Raw genomic sequence first — 21,877 nt, forward strand, 5'->3', positions numbered from 1 at the left:
GCATGCTATCAGCACCCTTAAGGCGTGACACACTTCTATGAATAGACATTAGGTGTTCCTCTAAAATGAACTAGGTTACCAGTTGCATCAGTGATATCAAATTTGAGATGATTAGTACATTTATTAGCAACTTTAGTAAAATTAAGTTCATGTCTTTGAAGCTTTATCTGTTCACCATCATCTACTGGCACAATACAAATATATTAGAAGGTTTATTGGTAAACAATGTCTCACTATGGTCACCAATAAACAATGTCTTACTATGGTCAATCAAATTTGTCCTTAGAATAAGATCTGTTACATAAAATGGAAGAGGCTTGGTGGAGTAGTATTTTCCTTTCTTTTTAAACTTCTCCTGACTGAAATCAAACCACTTATTAACCACTTTTGTTATGCTTTTTCTAATTTATTTAATTTTAGTCTTTTCTTCCACTTCAACGCCAATAATCGTTTCTTTTTCAATCTTAGTTTCTTCACGTTCCTCTTTATCAAATGTTTCTTCCAATGAGAAATATTTATCCTCTGTAAGTTCAATTATTATGTAATGCTTATCATCACAGTTAATTTTAACACGGTCAATTCCAGCTTATTCTATTTTATCTTGCCATTCTACACAAAACTCACTTAAACTAAAATGATGTGTGTATGGAAATCTAGATTCACTAGTAATATTTTCTTTTGAGGTTGTAGCGTTTTTTTTATATGATGGATATTTAGCCAGAAAAGCACCACAATCATATATTTGTCCACGTGCACCACCTCTGAATTCCTAAGCATCAGGTATCCTACCTGATCGTAGTATACGTATGTATTTATGACCTAAATCTGAGGTTTCAGTTTTTGTCTTTCTAAATAAATCGGTTAGGAATGTGAAAATAGTGACACTAGGTGGTAGGAAATCAAATGTCCACCAAGAATTGTAAAATTATTTTTCTGTTAAGTAATACTCAAAAGTGCCTTCATTACATTCTTGTTCTCTTATTATGAAGTCGAACTCTGTTCTCTTGACAAAGTCATAGTCGAGCTTTCGTGCTTTGCTCCCCGGACTCCATCCTGCTCTCTTGACTGAGTCATAGTTGATTACTATTTATCTTAAACTTGACTTAGTCTAGATAAACAAAATTAGGATCAGAGTAATCACTGTATTTTTCATAATACATACCGAAAGGCATAGTAGAGATTCCATCTTCAAATATGAATCTCTTGTCATCAAAAGGACACGGACTTTTCTTTTCAACCTCCTCCAAATAGATCTGATGCTTTTCTGATCTTAAATATCTCCTTTTGTGGTCGGATGACTTACTCTATTCAAGATAGTCAATGTAATCAGCGAATGATATATCTTTCTGAACTACGTTCTTGGTAATTCTCTTCAGTTTATTTGCTTCTGAATCTTTCGTACTGTAAGCATACATCTTACTTCTCAAGGCAATGAATTCTATCATCTCTTCTCCTCTTAGCTTGTCCTTAAAATAACCTGGTACCTTCTTCTTGATAGTGTTATAGAGTTGGTTATCCTTGGGGTAGTTACTAAAATCCTATATATGATCCTTTATATTTGTCAGGTCCTTAGTCAAATCGTCTGTCTTTAACTTGAAAACAAAACTGTCAGTGTCAAGATATAGTAGTTCCATGTTCTTCTCGCCAGAGTAGAATTCATATATCAGATGCTTAGACATTTCCAATACTGAAGCACCGATATAAATTGGTTTGTCAAACCGCATGGATGTCTTTATCATGCTAATAGCTGCGTTCTCTTCATCGAATATGCAAATTGATGAAAACCTAGGATTGGCCATGAAGCTCCTGGCTTTTTCTCCATCTGTGACCAATTCAATTTTCATCCTGTTCCTTATGTTCTCACAAGTTTTACCGTAAAACGAATTGTTCATCAGTTTAAAATAATCTTTCTCGAAATTATTAGTAGGATCCATCCTTCTTTTAGTGTTAAAATCAATGTAGGACTCCAACCACTTTGACTGTTTAAAACTAATTATGTTGTGAACCTTCTTAAGTACCTTTCCTTGCTTTAAGTAAAACTGTAACATTCTGTAAGGCAGAACATTATATATGTTCTCGTCACCAAATAACTCTCTCTGGTAAGGACTTAATTCATCATCATCGATTGTGAGAGATTCAGGACAGAATGGAAAGTTCTTTGATTTGAACTTGATGTCAAGTCGATCTCTAAGGCTGGGTTCACATAGAACTATACGGTATTCGGTATACGCTATTCGATATACGCTATTCGCTATTCGCTATACGCTATACGGGCACGGCGAGTCACATAGGGTAGCATGCGTGCGGTATTCGGTCTTTTGGCGCCGATCAGATGGACAGTTCAGACGAAGAAGATTTGGCTCTTCTCCTCTTAGCCGAGGATGAAGCTGACCAGGCACAAAGACCAAAGAAAGAAAGAACAGAATGAGTGCGGCAGACCTGTGTTGGGGGAGTACCACAGGACATTTAAAAACCTCATGGATCATCCAGATGTTAATTAAAAGAATCATTTAGTTGATTAGTAATAAAACATGTAATGAAGTCCTGTACTTAGAAATTGCAATAAAATGAGTAAAAATGAGTACTATTGTTTCTAACTTATCCTATAGTATGCAATAAATCGTTTAATAATTGTGATCGATAACATTAAAATGCATGTTCTTACCAAGTCCTCTGGTCACTTCTGAACAGGGTGGTATATGCTGCACGAAAATCGAACGCGCACGATTCCCACTATACTATACTATACGCAGGTATACGACCTTTTCGAATAGTGCCCTCTTATGTGACCCGGTATTGTGAAATTTCCTTGTCAGATTTCAGGTACCCGCGTGCCCTGGCAAAACGTGCACCGAATACCCGAATAGTATAGTTCTATGTGAACCCAGCCTAAGAAGAAGCCTACTTCACTGTGCTTAAGAATTCCTAATATCTGTTCTGCAGTGATATATCTGTCTTCCATCATCTCAAAACTGACATAAGGCTGAGGTTCCATCTTTAAGGTTATTTGCATTGATGTAAAGTAGCTTGTGGTGATCATCGGTCTTGACGTGTCTTGTTCCCATCTTTCCTGAAATACCTCCTCTTATTGCCTTTTCAAAAGTAAGTAAAATCTGTTAGGAGTTCCAGGTTTACTCCAGTGTGTTCAAACCTGCTTGCCGGGTTAAGCCAGGTGCTGAGTAACAATGACATGGATCGATCTGAAAATAGTTTAAATTGACCTCCCTAAATTTCTCATATAAATCAGCTAGAAGTAAAACATCTGTTTTTAAATACAAATTAATGAACTCTCCATGATCATTGAAATTAAAATGATTCCATATGTATTTGGCCTGTTCGTAAGCAGAATCAGGTGCCATTTCATTCTTTAATTCGTTGAATAACATAGTCTTCTCCAAGTAATTAACTTGATAACTTTAATGTGATGTGTAAAAAGAATAAGGAATTAATCCTTTCTTTCTCAGTAACCCGAAATCTTCATTATCTGGATAAAACATCCTGCTGATTTTAAAGTTGTCATCTACCATCAACTTTGTGATTATCTAAACCTGATTGCAGAAATCTGCATGAGTCTAAAAACCTAAAACATCCGAACTGGAAAGAAATATATTGTTCTGGTCCTTTGGCAAGTATTTTCAATTTCTTATGTTCAGGAAGTTTAGTCATTACATCTCTAATGAAGAGATGAGCATCGTAATTGCTCAGGTTGATGTTGCATGACCGCAACTGAATGAAGAGATCATTCAGGGACTGTCTGACAGCTGTGATTGTTGACATACGTCATGATGACGTCATGGCATCCTTGTGACGTCATCAGTGACATCATAGCCTGAGCATGCATGCTCTGTTGCTCATGGCAACAAGAGAGGACAGAGGACCAAAATGAAGGAATTTGGCTACTGGGCACCGTGCACTGATGGTATGAAGCAACCATGTGTGCCTGATAGGCCATGAAGGTGCAGGAAATGCGGTTTCGTCAAGAGAGACTCATCAGATGCGTGTGGCGACAAAGAAATACGGTTGGATATACAGAGGTATCCTGATAGCGGGACCGCAAGGAGTCAATTTCTCCCCTTGATTGACCTAGAGTAAACCAGTCCATCCAGGCAGTATGGCCTGCTGAAGGGCGGTCTGAGCCAAGCCTTTGGCAAAAAGTTGGTATCGATGGTTGAAAGTTTAACCTGTGTGCCTAAAGAAGACACCTGAAACCGGAGAGGTTAAAACAGCTGGACAGTAAAGGAAATAAGCATACGGAGGGAAATATTATTTAAATGACGTGGCAATGTACGTATACTTACATTGGAAACATGAAATCCACAGGGGCTGGGTGCACTGATGAAAGCTTCATGGAGCTGAAGCCCATTAATAATGCACTCTGAAGTGAGTGCGGGGCCCTAGGCCAAAATGGTTGCGACAAAAATCGACCACTTACGAAGATGGGAGAGTGTGAGACTTCCTCATCACAGGCACTACAGATGTGCAGTGCCAACGCCAGAGCGCCCTGGGGTGTTCCCAGTCAGTGGGCACCAAGGAAATAATAACAAATGATGTTGACGTGGCAATTTGGTGTCCACTGTGCCTGCATGACCGCAACTGAATGAAGCGATCATTCAGGGACTGTCTGACAGCTGTGATTGTTGACCCGACGTCATGACATCATGATGACGTCATGGCATCCTTGTGACGTCATCAGTGACATCATAGCCTAAGCCTGCATGCTCTGTTGCTCATGGCAACAAGAGAGGACAAAAATGAACGTAATTGCTTAGGTTGTGAAAGAAAACCGGGACAAACATGGCTTTCTTTTCATTGAAGTTACAAGAGTTGTGAGCAGCTCCTCGATATCTACCATTGTAGTGATCATGATCTTTTACTCTGTCATAACCTAGCAGTTGATTACAGTAGAAACAGTGGGTTTCTTAATGCTATATTTGCCAGTCGGACCCAGTCATAACCAAAGGAGCATTACAGCTAAACAGTTTAGAGAATAATTCTTCTGTTCTAATCAGCCAGTCACAGAAAGCATCTACAACATCAACACCCCTGTAACGTGAGTATTCACTCCTGTATAGTAATGGATAGTCATAGTGCACATACACTCAAACTGCAGACGCAATCTGTTTGAATAGCTTTTTGGTTACTGGGGTTACGGGGTTAACAGTCGAACTTTGTTCTCTTGACGAAGTCATAAGGTTTACAACAGGAATGCTGAATGATTCAAAATCAGCAAAGATCACTAAAACGACTCTGTTCTTGAATGAGTGCTTTTCAAACTTAAGTTGAGACCATTTACTATTCGGTTCTGGTAGACTAATCTTGCAGTAGTCATGTTCACCACATTTCTTTTTATGATTTTCTAGTGTTGATTTTCGGTAGAAGTAATTCATGCATCTCTTGCAAAGAAATACGCAACTCCTGGTTGAACAAATGTATGTCCCTTATATACATAAAATGAAAAAAAACTGAAGTAAAGAAGATGACAATAGACTCCATAGAAAACATTTATTATCATTTGATTGAACATTGATTACAGCTCTTGTTTTAAATGGTAGTTGAGTGTAATGACCACCTTTACACTTTTTGTAGGAACATATTGTAAGGTCACAAGACTTTATCTTATTTAAAGACAAACCACTTCCTTGAAAGTACCTCTCCTCAATCTGAGCCTTCATGTAGTTAAACTGAATTGTATGGCATAAATTGCCTGACTCCTCGAATTATGCTTTCCATTGGAGACTGAATGGGATGTACTTTCACCAGATTGAGCGAAGCTCTCTGGACTTTGTCCGGATCGAGCGAATTCAGCAAAAACTGAGATACTAATTTTGTGATGGTAATCATTGAGTTTGAATAGGACCTCTTCTAACTTATCTCTGTGCTCATTAATCTGTTTTGCCTGTTTATCAATATTTAATCGAATGGTGACAACGGGCTTAATTCTTTACAACTTCGATATCTTCAACTTTTCTAATGTTATCTTATTCTTCTGTTTCAAATGCAAGTTTCTTATCCATTGTCGAACTTTGTTCTCTTGACGAAGTCGAGCCTTGCTCTATTGACGAAGTCATAGTCATAGACTTAAGACCTAGGATGTTAGGTTTACCCTGATGGCCCATTTTAGTTTGATGACCCTTGGTTTTTCTATGAGATGCCATGTTGGTATATGAAATATACCTGCCACGTGTATCACAATGAGCCTTTTTATTTCTATCCATTTAGTTGGATAAAATTTTATTAAATTTACAATATTGGGTCTATGGTGTGTATTGAGGTGCTGATGGCAATACAGTTTGATAGTAGTGTTACAGATCGATAGCTTGTTTAGTCTTTGTTTGTACATCTACTTGACAGTTTAAGTAGGCCTATATTTTGGTGAATCATAACAGGGTTTTTGTCTGTGCCGTGCCCAATCAAGGTCGTCATTTCTTATTTTAGCATGTGATTAGATAATGATTGATGATATGTTTTGTAACTCGACATTGACGCTATGACAACGAAAGAGCACGTCTGTAGAAGGAACTACAGGTTTCTCTAGGATTGTGAATCCGACAAAACAAGAAAATCACTATTTGTACTTTACTTAAAACGTAATTCTTGGGCTTCCAAAATATATAAGGGTTGTATAGACGAGATAGACAATAGATGATAAACGAGAAACGAGAACGGCAGTGTTTCCTGTACAGGTGTTGTCGTACGGACAGCTATTCCAGAACTCCCCCCCGAAGGCCACGTATGGACCCAAATATTTTCTAATCGCATAGCAACAGTCCACGTCAGCAGGTCAGCTGGTCAATAACTTATATATGCGAAATGACATAATACATCAAAGTACACCTTATGAAACTCGTGCCTACGTCAATACTATTTCGTTGCATAGCGTCAATGTCGAGTTACAAAACATATCATCAAACATTATCTAATCACATGCTAAAATAAGAAATGACGACCTTGACTGGGCACGGCACAGACAAAAACCCTGTTATGATTCACCAAAATATAGGCCTACTTAAACTGTCAAGTAGATGTACAAACAAAGACTAAACAAGCTACCGATCTGTAACAGTAGCGATAGTGGTAATGTAAGTGCCACTACACTGTTACTGGAGTTACAGGAACTGACATTCCATGTGTAGTGGCGTTACAGGAATTGACGATCATGTTACTGGCTTTTCAGTTTCTCTAATATCTCTGTCTTTGCTAGTGGGTGATATGAATAAAGACTAGCAAATGCTTTTATCTAAATCTCCATGTACATTTACACTAGGCCTTCCTGTACAAAACCGGAGTAAAAGCATTTGCTCATCTTTATTCATATCACCCAGTTTCTTTCCTTCTTCTAAAAAAGGATAAAGCTTATTACCTTCTTCCATTTAGTTAATGAGAAAAACTAGAAACTAATGTTGTCTCGCAACGAACTCTGTTCTCAGGACTTTGAACATCTGAACGAAGTATGCTAGGAACTGGCTCACCAGTCAAAGTCATACTGTTAGATCTTAGAACTGGTGTTACCAGTTTAACTGTAATTACTGGTTTACTAATAATGGGATTGCCAGTAACTTCTTCTTCTTCTTCTTCTTCTTCTTCTTCTTCTTCTATTTTTCTGTAAAACTATTATATTACTTCTTTACAGTGAATCAGTCTCTTTGAGTAACCCCAAGTTCTGTTCATTTAACTTAAGGTAAACTTACTAATCAATCTTAAAGGTATAACTGAGTGGCACCAACATGTCGGTTTAGAAGGTCTAAGTATGCATTAAGACAACAATTAATTTTTAAAAAATCGATTTCAAGCAATGTGGTTCGTTTTCTTTCAACTTTTATTCCCAAACCACGCCCATCCAATAAAAACGAAAATCTTCGGGAATCTTCGGGAATCTTCGGCGATGACGACAACAAAGGAAGACCGAGCGCTCTCAGGAATATCATGGCGGACGGTGCAGTGCATTTGCATGTGAATAGTTTCTTGAGATATCATACGAAATATCAATTGATATGGTGAATAGATGTGTTTTGTTCGGCTGTAGTGCCACGGCCGATGCATCGAGTGCTCTTTCGAAGCATTCATTCCCGAAAAAAACAGCAATTCGACGTCAGTGGGTGAAGTTTGTACAAACAACGAGAGTGGACTTCGTGGATCCGAAACCGACCAACACTTCGGCCGTAGTGTGTTCAAAACACTTCACTGACGATTGTTTTGAAGTACCATGATTATTGTTTGCCCAGAACGAAAGTGGTTTTCAGAAGAAGTAAGCATATTTTGATTCTGTAGCCCTGATAAATTCCTATTACGTAGACGCGGATCAACTGAAGAATACCCGCGACACTCTCTGTGCTAAATGATAGGAATGTGTACATAATGTACAGAGGGACAGAGTGTACATAATCATACTACTGTCCCGGCTATTCTGTAGTTATCGAAATGTTATTGTGTTGAATACTCAGGTGATGTGGGCATGTACATGGTTATATAGCCTACATATAAGCCAGGCCTGACATTGACATATTTAGCATATGCATAGGGCCTTGCACGCAGGCAGGCATGGTCCATCAGTCTTGTGTGATGTGTCGTATGACTTCGTTCAATCGACAATGGATATGACAGTTCCACTTGGCACTCAACTATCAACTAATGTACCCATCAATGTAGTTTTTTAAAGACTACATAAGCATAAGCATACATAATTATGCCAAACTGACCGCTCACATTCACATGTTAATATGTTTCTACTTGTAGGCTAGTTAGCTGGACTCCACTTCAATGAGAACAGTGGCAGGGTCCAAGCCAAACTCGAGAATAGGGCAGAACAATTCAACGTTTTATTCCCCAAATTCAAGAAGGGAGGCTTTTCAGTGAAACGTGTTCTGACCAAGTGCACATTCAGTAAGTCTGTATTATTTTGTTCTAAAAAATAGGCCAGGTGAAGGAATCTACGATGTTCCCCTGCGGATGAGTACCATTTCCAAGGTAATACTACAGGGTGGTCCATGAAAAGTGTCCCTAGCCAGTCTTTCAAGTGAATGGGGAAAGGCTTCAAAACATCCTGTAATTAGAATGTGCTGGCAGTTTTCAAATGAACACATATATGTAATTTGAAATATTGACCAGCCCCTTTTACTAGGTCACCGCTGAGTAATTGCTGTTCATCACCACAACAACTGTCTTTTTTCAGACTATGTGACTGAACTTCAGAAAGAGGTGTGCAGAATCATCCGAGCTGGAGAAATCTGTCAGAATGAAAAACCCCCACCCCCACTTTCCAGCGCCTTCGAACATCTGGATAAGCAGGAAGCCATCAACAGATACCGGAGTGGAAAACGCTACGTGGAGCATGTGGGGAAATAACTTGTGTTGGACTTCTAGATTCCAGTGTAAACTGTATGTGGTGGGAGCATATTTGGTTTGACGATCATCAAGTTGAAGCTATCACAAATTGCATGCCCGGCCTTGGGCATAGTCATCATTGATTTTGTACAGGTCCTGTTTAACAAACATAACATCACCAGTATTGGCATTTTATATGAGCAATGTATTTAAAATTTGAAACTTTAAAATTTTGTACAGATTAACAAATACATGCAACTGAACACAATTTTTCTTGTTCGTCAATGTCATTGTACTTCATAGTCCCTATAGTCAGTGTCTAGTCAGACTCCCCGTGATGAAAACCTCTGAATTCAGCATCCTCCTCGCGTCCGGGGGGGGCATGAACTGTGCCCTTGTCCGACTCACTGCACATGATGGCAAAACCACACGGACATCCCGCCCCATAAACCCCCAACACCACCTCGCTAACTGTCTGTAGCTTATGTGCCGCATCCTCTACTCATACGGCCTATCATATGCTGCCCGACCATACTGCTGTCTGTATTGAAGCCAGGCCACCTGCAGGACATGATGGTCCAGGCAAACTGACATGAATCCTGGGTGTTGGATGATACATGTCGTCCCCTCGGCCTCTATCTCTGCCATCTTGTCTTGGACCCTTTGGATCTCGTGGCAGCACGTACATTCATCCTGGCAGTTGTCGCAGTGGCACCTGAAATGATAGCAATATAGGCCTGTATTTATCATATCAGTGACAGTGACATTGTAGTCATGAGATTAATAAGCAGTGTCATGGTAGCAGTACATCATGACATGGTCGACCTTGTTCACGAAGTAAGTCCACGCAAATCTTTTGTGAGTTGGGATTGAACAAAAGGACACCCGCAAACGGACAATAGCTCATGCACTGCGTAAAGTCATGAGGCCTTTGTGAATATGGTCCCTGGTATACGGTACCGGTAGATAGTTGGCGATGGTACTGGTAGGTAGGTAGGCTCTTCATTTATTATAGTGTTCAGTGGGTGACAGTGCTTGAAAATAATGGCCTCCGTCTCCAACATGCTGGTCACGACAGTCTAGATAAAACAATAAAACTGTAATATTCCATACCAGTCAAGATTATCTCGCCTCGTTGGCCGCTGTTCTTCTTCTGCTACTACAGCTGCCTGCGCCTGTAGGCCTACATGCTGATGCCTGATGCTGTACTTTCAGTTCACTTGTTCAGGTACGGGTTCAAACATGTAGGGTTCTATCGGTCCAGGAACTGACTCTGGATCCCCAACATCGCCGAATAACTCATCATCATCACCACTATCGTAATCGGCAGCAAGAAATTGGCTGAGAGCAGACGATGAAGTACTGCAATCGCTACAAATTGATGAAGAATCGCTTTCGCTGTATGCATTCGCCATGTTTGTTTGGTTCTGATATTCCTGAGATGCCTGAGATGACGTCACTTCCTGTCTGGCCGACGAGTGATTTTCGTTTTCGCAGGTGGCGGGATTTACAATTTACAAAAGCTGATTATGCTGAACCTGCTAAATCAATCATGTTGGAATATCAGTGTATACCTTATTTAGTTAGTAAACTTGCCATTATATAAAAAGAATGGTTTAGAGAAATCAAAAGCCGTTATACCTTTAAACTTACTAATCAATTTAAAACTATGACTATGGCTTCATCATAAGAACGAAGCTCGCTTTGTCAAGAGAGCATGACAAAGTATCAGGAGCGAAGCTCGAAAGCTTGACTTAAGGTAATACTCGACTAAATATGTACTTTAAGTCATCAGGTGAAGTGAAATTAAATGTATTGAATTACTTTGAAGTCTATTACTCAATTCAATCATTCAATTAACCATTTCAGGGTTTATGCCATTTAGATACATTTCATTCTTTAAAAGCCGTATCCGATTAAGAAGCATTTTCAAATTCAGGATGATAACCAAAATACTGGTAAATGACTTTTTCCAATTTTCTATCACATTTTGGTCAAAGAGGTAAAACCAGTTTTCTTTACTTTTAACTATAATGAAATTTGTCACTGTAACCCTTCTACTTCACTAATCTGTATTTCTTACCTTTACTGGTCTTGTACCTTAATATCTTCTCGATTTTGTAATCTAGTTGGTCAGTATCAGGAACGTAACTCAATTCTTGTTCGTAGAAGTATCCTTGAAATTCCTCTTTTTGATAATCTTCAAGCTTGTAGACGATAAGATGTGTGAAGTTTAACTGTTTGATTTGGAATTCTTCCTCTGTGTAGTTTGGAAGGTAACCTTTTATGGAAAACAGACTTGTTCTTTGAAATTCTTACACCATCACCTACTTTGTACTTTGGATCACCGAAGGTTTCTTTGAGGTGAAGACAGTAAAGGTTGTACCATACCGATTCTTCGTTTTCAATCTTTCTGGCATCTACTGGTTTCATACCTTGATGAGTGAAATGAGTTGTTGTAGCCACTGACAAAGTCATCTAGCAAGCTCGAACAAACGTTGTCCGTAAGGACTTGGTCAATCGAACGTTGTTCTCTTGACGAAGTCATAATCCACTTGTCTGTCTCCTTACCAGTGAAATACTTCCACATTGTATCCGTTAAGGTTCTGTTAAATCTTTCTACTACTGATGCCTTCTTACTTGTTGTAGAGAACCATTCTATGTTGTTTTCTGTTTCTTGAAGTGTTTGTTGTAGAATTCAGTACCATCATCGAATTGAATCTTTTCTGGTATCGCTTCTCTGAAAATCACTTTAAATGTGTATTTCAAGAGAGCAAAGCTTGACTTAAGGTAAAAGTTACCTTAAGTGTAACTTAAGCGAACTCTATGACTTAGTCAAGAGAGCTTTGCTCGACTTAAAGTAAAATTTAAGCTACTTTGCTTCATTATGTTTCTTTGCAAGATGCCTTGATCGTAAAGGTACTCTAATGTTCCATTCCTAACAGCTACGGTTCCACCCAGTTTAGGAACCTCTTCTAAGTTGGACTGACTTGGTGAACCAATATCAATATCTTCTTAGTAAGTAAGAGTAACCAATAGCTGTTGTTGCGAATAGTACACTTTGGTACAAAATATTGATGATGTCTTTCTTTGCTGGTGTATCCATTTAATTGTTCTTTCCTGGTATATCCATCTATTGATCCCTCTGGACTGTTACATGTTAATGTTGTAAGGAAACAATCTGTGAATTCTGGATGTTAACCTGAGCATCAGGAACCATGAATATGTGCATGCTGTATGGTCCCTTTCCTGTTTCTTTCGTTATCGATAATTGTATTCCATCCTTTATGTTTTGAAGCCTTTTACCTGAGCCGTGGAGACGGTTGTCCTCTGTGGTTCTCAAATCCATCCATAAACCATAATGGTTAGTGTCACCATAATATTTCTTCATTGTCATGAAACAGACATTTGTTTTCTTTAGATCTTCAGACATGAAATGCTACTTGATATCCTTAATGATCACGTCCTCGTGAATTGGAAACTTGTAAAACGGAGCATGATTGTAAAACATCTCAAAAACTAATGGTATCTCATATTTATTACCGAACACTTTCTTCAATGTCTTTTCGTCACTAGTCTCACTATTAACATTGGCTTCAGACACTCCATATCTTAACTTCCTTTGATTGTCTGATTGAATACCTTCAAACACCCTATCGTTTCTCTCCTCCTCTGTTAACCACAAATCTTTAAATGTTGAATAATGATTGTGTTCGTTGAGATCAAATATCTGTTCTGTTCCCCATTTAACCACCATCTTGGAGATCAAGTTTCTACCGAGGTTGTTAACCACGCGGTTTTTGTGGAATCACCGGATATGGTGACATCGGCCAACAGAAAAAGAGATTTAGGTACAAAGAATGTATTCTCACTCAATGCCGGTACCCTGATGTAGAGTGTTTCTTTAAGATTAGCAGAAGACGGATTGTATCTACATTGATTTAACTAGCTTTGCTTTTAATGGCTTTAACACCTTCTATTAACCCATAGATTACAGAACTAACAACCACCACCAATATGATGACCATATTTTGCATCAGAAAACCAGCAACAGCAGCTACTGATTTCAATAGGAATGAAACGATAGACCCTATAATTCCTGGTAAAGCTGTAGCTGATTTCTTAGCCATCTCTAAGCCATTCTGCAAACTTCTTAAGGCCACCTTTAACCTTATCTGGTATCGAAGGTTCAGGCCCTGGTTTAGGTCCTGGTCCTGGTCCTGGTGTTGGGCTTGGTGTTGGTCTTGATTTCAAAGCATTACTGATAACTCGGCCTAGAGTTGTTTTAAGCCTTCCAATTTAAAAAATTAACTTAATTCTATCCCATAGAGAGATCTTTGAATCTGGTTTCTTAAAGACATCAATTATTAAGCGAATCATTTTACTTCAACGACTTTCCATTTCTCTATCCAACTCAAATGCTTTTCGACGTTCTTGAACAAGTTTATCTATTACTTCAAGCAGGTCCTCTTTAACTTCATCAATTTCTTTTTTTAATGCTAGGTTTTCTTCGCCATCTTCTGACATATACTATTAGAAAGTCTCTTTGTAGGTTTTCAAGTCTCTTTTTGTATTCTTCCAATCTCCATTTCAATTTCTCTTTCTGCTCTTCTAGTTCTTCGATCTGTCTATCCTTCACCATCTTAACCGATGCCAAATTATCACCAGCCTCTCTTAGCGCTCTAATTTCCCTTATTACATTATCCGTGACGCCTAATGATTTAAGTGCTTCTTTATCAGCATCTATCAAATTATCAATTGGTTGGTTTGAACTGATTACATCATTAATTGATGTTTGTGTTTCAGGAGTTACTATTGAGGTAGATTTACTGGGGTCGAGCCTTCCATAGGTTCTGGTAGGTTAGGTGCTGTTGTATCAGGTTTAATCATTTTTTGAATTTTTGAAGAAAAGTAGGGCCATTTATCTGTTTTATTGTACCCTCAGCAAAGAACTTACCATCATTTCTAGTTAATTCAATGAATCGTCTATCACCATCTTTTCCACCAGATTAATCTCTTATCCAGTCTCTTTGATTCACATCAAATTATTTATCATCATTGAGTTCTTTATCTGATAATTTGTAGTGAAGTTTGTTTCCTTCCACTTGAATGTGTGGTGCGAGTTTATTTAGATTGCTATTTATATTTCCCAAGTTTGTTCCTTCCATTGCAGCATCTAGTTTATCCACAATAGCAGTGTATTCTAAATCTTTTCCCTTCAGTTCAGGGACAAACATCTCTTGGTTTTTCTGGATTTGAAAATGTAGTTTCAGTAGTTAAATTACCATGAACTATGTCGTAATCTGATGTTCCCTCAATTGCATTAAAGGCCATACATCTAGGTTTGAAAACTTGCTTGATACTCATGAAATATGTTGAGGGTTAAAAAAACAAGATCCCAGACATTAAACAAATTCTAATAATAAAGTCATTATTTAGTTATTTCAATTTTCAATTTTAAACTATTTGAATTTCCCACCACACACAACTTTAGATTAGTTCCACATGTGGCCGCTAGGGATTTTTTGATGACGTAGATCAGGCTAGTCAGAACAAAGCAAGATGGCTTCCGCATACAGTTCAGAGAGTGAGAGCAGTGAATTTGAGGATGTTTTGGTCGATAAAGAAGGATATTTAAACGTTGAGCCGTACATGTTCGAGCCATTAATATCACTAGATCATAATGATAGTGATCATTCGGACGCAAGTGATGAGGAAGTGGAGGATGAAAAGTGACGGTATTATGCACAATCATCTTGATGTGACGATATAATGCTGTGCAACGTTAGATAGGCCTAGATGTCAGATGACAATAATCTGTCATTGACAGTGGCTGTCACTGACACTGACCTGTGTCGCTGTCACCTTGCTATGGCTGGAACACAAGAAGACACTATGCGGTATCACAGGCCCCAATAGGGCCTACACATTATGTATAACAACCGACCTCAGCAGCCTCGGGCATTAAATGCAATTGACATGGTTGTGTAGCCACTATACAGTGGATGACATGTGCCATTTGGGTAGTATGAGTGTTGTGTGCATCAGCAGTGTATAAATCATGAAATAGTGTTCAACTCTCTTCTTGATGTTTACGTTTTTTGGCTAACGAACGTTCCTTTGGAGGCTGTCGCATGTAAGTGGGGTTGGTCAAATCGAATACAGATGGAACAGCTGTTTTTAACAAGTGGCATTTAATATTCAGTTGGATGCAGATATCCGGCTTCATGTGATAATCCGTATCGATAAAGTGATCACTGCAAAGTTTGGCCGAAGGCCCAGGCTTCCAACACTCCAAACGTTTGCAATTCCGAATCCACAGCTTCCTCCTCTCTCGTTCAACTGGCTTTGGAAATTCATGAAAATGGGTCCCATCCGTCATTCGATTGTTCTTTGTGCTATCCTTGACACAATTCGGAGCCACACAATACACCATAGTGAATGAAACACATTACTTCCAGGTGTGCATAATTAATTAAGGCCCTCCTGCTTTTATGATTGCATGACATGTACAGATAGCCTGATCTACATCACAACTTTTGCTGAACCCGCCGCCTGGCTCTAACAAGCCAGTTGCTAGCCTGATTAGGTAATCAAGTTGTCAAACACATAATTGGCTATATCTTCAAAATGGATGGAGCTAATTGCATTTGGTTTTCTGTATTGTATAAAGTGTTAGGTACACTTTTGAAATCGTCTTACAGCAGAAAATGGCAAAAAACCTGGAGTTATGGCCTTTAAAGAAGAGAGAATTAGCATCATTTTGAGATCCTGACCATAACAATCCTCCAAAAACTGCTAATTCCAATAATGCATAATGAATAATACACTGCAAATGATTACACACAAGCATGTTGATATTTCCGTGCATGCGTACATTTATATTCACGGCTGACTAATTCCGCGATACGCAAAAAATCATTCATGGTTGACTAATTCCCCATTCAGACAATGATTCAGTCTATGGTTCGAAGTAGATGTAGTATGGGAGCTGTGATTTTGGGAATTAATAAGGCATTTTTTTGGAAAAGCGGTAGTTTTTTCCGCACCTAATTTAACTTAGATTATTCTTGGAAATCGTGGTATCGCATAATACATCTACTCAACACATAAAGTACAAACCTTTTAACGCAGGATGTCGAAAATTCCTTCTTAGAAAAGAAGAGGGGGGGGGAATTATATTGATATCGTTGTTGAACACAGACCATAACCCTTTTTCCTGTAAACCACCCTTGCCAATGCCCACTGACTCACTGACCACTGACTAGGTCACGAAAAGCACAACCAGAGATCTACTTAAGTTGCTAGAGGGGGGAGAGAGGACCAAGGCAAAAGCAAAAGAAATAATATCATGCGTAACTTGAACCTACATCGGAACATTTTGAGTCAGTATTGAGTTAAAATTGTCAGAATGTAACCCATTAGTTGAGGTTTTTTTTCGATGTCCAGCCAGGATATGTGTGCGACCTGCAAGTGCAAAACAGTTCATGTTGTTACGTGATTTTATAAGTCGTGAGATGGTTCTTGGCATTCTTCAGTATGGTTTAATATTGTCTTAAAGTAAGCTATGATGTAAATAGCGGTGGCAGAGAGAACCCATTTTTGTATAGCACAACTAATGCACACCATTAGTTTGTTATGAGTGCAACATTTCATGGAATACGAACACTGATTTTTACGACTGTTCATTAGATAAAACTATTAATTTAAGCAAAGTGGTTTAAAATGATTGCAATGCAACTCAATATGGTTTGAAAGAATGAATGTGCCAACTTTTTGCGGTTTTGCGGTTTTTTGAATTAGATTTTCATGTATCAATAGACATACTTTTTCTTCCATCGCAGGATGGTTGGGCAGTTTTTGCCGTATTTAGATCGGACGTCTGCATTTCAAACCAATGTCCCGAGACGACTGTGGGGTTGGGTACTACTTCGAGGATACAATTGAACAATGTTTTCCTTGCGAACACATCTGCGGAAACCTCTTGCAAGCATGCATACTAAGGGGATGTCAGGGTAAGTATAGAGTGACAAACGTTCCGTTTATTGCAGGAGGTGGACACACATCAACTCAAAAAAAAGGTCTGGAAAAGAGTGATAATGGGCGTGGTGAATCGAAACCTGTATCATTGGCATGTCTTTACATGGATTAACTCTCATCATTTTAGTTGTGATTCTGTCTTCTCCTCCTGGCTATAGCACAGTGCCGGATCAAGGCTGTCGGAACTCTAATGGAGACACTTCCTGACACAAGTAATATATATATGAGGTGATAGGAATGTAGGTATTTTGAAGCTATTTTGACAAAATCCCCTACAGGCCTTTTTGCCTCAAATTAGCTTAGAAACCCCTAAGAACCAGCCACCTCATATATATATTACTTAGGGAATACTACAGCTCAATGGGTTAATTCCTTAAAATAAATGGCCTTTTTACTGTCTTCATTATCCAAAATTCAAGGAAAAATTCAAGTAAATTAAATGTATTATCCAATAGCAAATCAACATAAAAGTAACTTCACCTATGACTTCTTTAATTTAGAAGTAACTGTTAACAGTAACAATTTCTTCAGACTACAAGAAACTAAGATAACACCTGGGTTTTTGAGCCTGAAAAATAAGAAAGACTGTCTGCGACTGGAAAAGAATCCATTATCGTTTTACCAGAACCAATTTAACATGTCTGTTTGGTTTGCTACTACCGGTTGTGGTATTTCAAAAGATGATCACTTGAATCACAGTGACCCATTGATAAGGTCAATTTACAGATTTCATGTTTACTATCAAATATTGAAGATCATGAAGAATCTAGAGATACCAATTCCAGGTGAAAGTGATTTCAATGAGACAAACAATAACATTAACCGTAGGAAACTAGGAGGGTTATTGAGTGAATTTGGTTTAAAAGACGAATATGATTTCTCAGTGTTTGAAAGTAATGAGGGGTGGACTTCCTGGAGTGTATCGGATTACAACCCGAACATAACTGATCCCGGATATTACATCAATGATTCTAAAATCAATTTCTTCCTCATGCAAGTTCATGAAAATAGAATGCCACCAATGTTTAAATCTGATTGGGATGCTGGAATGGCTAATTTCAAATATCCAGATACCTTCATTAAGTATCATGTGAAACAACACAAGAATGTATTTGATGTAATTACACAAAATGAATGTCAAACCTATCAACAATTCATGATATTTAAATCAAATGGTTTCTCTAATCCTGGAATAGAGAGGTTGAATGACACAATAAGAACATATGTTTACTGTATTCTGGGTGCTCAGGCGTTGACCAGAACACCAATAATTGGAGTACCGGGTACAGAATTGATGCTCAGAAGGAATTTAACAAACTATTAAAGGACTCGATTAATCAACATCCTGATATCCCCACTTCAATTCAAAGATACCAAAAAGCAGTGAGTGACACTCATACAAGACAAGATTATGTAATAGCACCAGGATTGTATGTCATAGGGTCAAATATGGTACTCGTTATTGGTAAGCTGGATAACTACAATAATAACATTTTAATAGCACCAAAAAATGCTAAACCTGGTAAGAATGACATTAACCACAAAAAGACCTTACCACCACCACTGATGGAAGGAAATAGTTCTAAGAAAATAAGAGTTAAGAGTAGTGTTGATACTGTCAAGACGGACTTCGTCCTGAGAGCAGAGCTCGAGACCAGTCATACACCAAAGAGTAATGTTGATTCACCAAAAACAACTGAAACATCAAAGAATACTCCTACTACTAAACGGGGCACCAAAGTTGAGAGGGAGGATGATACTCATGAAACAATTAAATTCATGCTTTACTCAGTTGTTGGTACATTGATTGTTTTTATGGTTAGATAAATAAGTAATTATGGCTGAAGGAGGTGAAGATTATGAAATGGATGATTACGATCATAATTACATTCATAATGTGGATGATCCTAATACAGGTGAAACCAATAGAAATTTTCAAGATGACGGCACAACATACAACACAGGTAATACAAATCTTACTACTGAAACTTCATTCACTACAACTCCAGATAGAGCAAGAGGTATTGCCCCTGAATTGATGGAAAAGGAGTTTAATTACGCTGAAGTAGAGGGTAAACTTGATACAGCATTGGAAAGAGCAAAATGGAAATATGACAAGAACAAATTGAGTAATCTTGCACCACACATTAGTTACGATGGAAACAAACTTTATTATTGGCCGACAACACAGTATGAATTTGATTTGATAAAAGGTAAACTAGGAAACGAAAATTTATTTGACTGGCGTAATAAGGATAGAGAAGACATAAAGTTAATTCCTTTAACTAAGGGTGATAGAAGCTTCTTTGCTGAAACAACTTTAAAGAATAAGTTTGGTACTAATTTTGTTAATTATTTAAAAGGTATGATTGCACCTGATGAACCATCACCTATAGAAGGACCTAGAATGGCACCTATGGAAGGCCAGGAACCAGTAAGGGAACCTAAATCTGCATCCACTCAAACAGATATATTAATTAATGAGGTAAACAGTTCAAACCAACCAATAGATCAACTGATAGATTCTAATGATGATGAACTTAAAACACTGGGTTTTACTGAATCTGCCTTGAGAGAACTTAGAGCGTTAAAACAGGCTGGTGATGATCTAGCTGCAGTAAAGAGGGATAAGGACATGCAAATAGAGGAATTAGAAAAAAAACTTCATAATTTAACAAGAGATGTAAAGTATGTAGAAGAAGGTGCTAAAGATACGGGGGAGTTGAAAAAGCAAATAGATGAACTAAATGACAAATTGTATAAGGAAATGTCAAAGGTATGGAGGTTAGACAATGACAGGGAGTCACAAACTAGAAGAATTAAACGTTTAATTGTTGATGTTCTAAAGAAACCAGATTCAACTATTCCTCTAAAGGACAGAATAAAGTTACTTTTTAAGACGTATGGTGTAACCAATAGCGCCATAATAACAGCTGTTGTAATGACATTTACAACTCTAGGTCTCAGTATCAGTAGTTCTTTAAGTGGTGCCACTAAATCTGTAAAACCAACTCCAGGACCAGACCCAACTCCAGGACCAGACCCAACTCCAGGACCTACACCAGAACCTGGGCCAGGACCAAAACCATCAATACCACATAAAGTAAAAGAAGGTCTCAAGAAGTTTGCTGAATGGCTAAAAGAACTAGCCAAGAAATCAGCTGCGGCTTTACCTGGAATCATCGGTTCTATCGTATCATTTCTCCTGAAAACAATTGGTGCAGTTGTTGGCTTTCTAGCTGAACATCTGATCATAGCAGTTATTGCTATTGTGAGCTCCATAATCTATGGTTTAATTGGGGGTGTTAAAGCCTTAAAATCACGTAAAGCCTTAAAATCACGTAAAAGGTCTTAGGTGACCTGCTATCAAAAAACAATGTTTAAAAAAATAATTATCATGTAAATATGAATAAATACATCTCATTAAAAGATTATTATTCTAGTGAGTGGAACAATGAGAATCTTAAAGGATACATTCGTCCTAGGGTCATGGATCGAGCTATGCTCTCAGGACTGCGTCCGACTAGAAATTTTAGTGAAGAAAATGTCAGCAAGAATTATGACAGTGGGAAATTTGATAAGCCTACTCGAGCTATGCTCTCAAGACGAAGTCTGACTGAGACACACAAAGTAGTCCTGCCAAGAATGAAAGAATATGACGTCAGTACCAACACTAATGCCCAATTCTGCCGTAATTGCAAACGTTGGACACTTTTTGAGTATCAAAAGAATTTAAATTTAGCCAGGAACGCCGCTAAAACTGTGAAGTATCAATTCTGCATTGTTTGTAATGCAACCAGTTATGATGATGATTTTAAGACCCTTGAGATCAATATTGACAACAAGATTCGTTATTTTGACATTATTCTTAAAAAGCTTGGATGGAGACGTTTGTCTGAATCGGTTCTCAAATATTTAAAGGACTTTGTGGAAGTGTATTTACAGTGCTACTTTTCAAGTCCCAGAAAATGTCTTAGTAAGCAGAGATATGAAAGTACAGTCCACTTAGCTTTAAAAATGGGTATTAACACTCTCCCCTCTAAGTTACGGGAAAAGGGGTTACATGGCGAGGCCATACTTGTTGAATTTCACTGTGGGGAATATGACTGGTTTCTTGCCATTGAATTTATCAACAGGGCTATTGGTAAACCCCAATTAACAGATGAGAATATCACTGACCTTAGACTAGTGTACTGTGCTTTCCTTTGATTTCTGCATTACTGTGGTGTGAAGGTCACAATTAACTACAAGGTATTTTTACACCAAGCCTTTAAAACGATGAAAATTGATTATGTAATATTTAGTCCTTTTTTAACCAACAAGGAGCGAGGTAATGATTTGGAGAGATTATGGTATGATTTCACTCAAAGTATTTTCTTCCAGAATTACAAGGTTGAGAAGGAATATGACCAGGAAATTGACAAGCAGTTTGACGTTTTATTGAGTGCTAGTGCAGGTCGAGACATTAACTGCATCAGTAGTATTAAGTTAGCACCAGCCGGACTTTGTCCTGAGA

The 21,877-nt window shown here is 38.1% G+C and overlaps 1 protein-coding gene across 2 annotated transcripts in view; it reads left to right on the forward strand.

The window, feature by feature from the left end:
• Positions 1 to 21,877, forward strand: part of LOC135488511 (uncharacterized) — a 111,140-nt gene that overhangs the window by 16,412 nt on the left and 72,851 nt on the right. For both annotated transcript variants that reach the window (XR_010446995.1, XM_064773151.1), the window contains exon 2: positions 17,166 to 17,336. Coding sequence is in view for 1 of the 2 variants with exons in the window: in XM_064773151.1 (XP_064629221.1) it covers positions 17,219 to 17,336 (118 nt within the window). In the remaining variant the exon portion in view is untranslated. The remainder of the gene's footprint in view (positions 1 to 17,165; positions 17,337 to 21,877) is intronic.

The sequence above is a fragment of the Lineus longissimus genome, chromosome 1 (genome assembly GCF_910592395.1).
Source record: "Lineus longissimus chromosome 1, tnLinLong1.2, whole genome shotgun sequence".
Lineage (NCBI taxonomy): Eukaryota > Metazoa > Nemertea > Pilidiophora > Heteronemertea > Lineidae > Lineus > Lineus longissimus.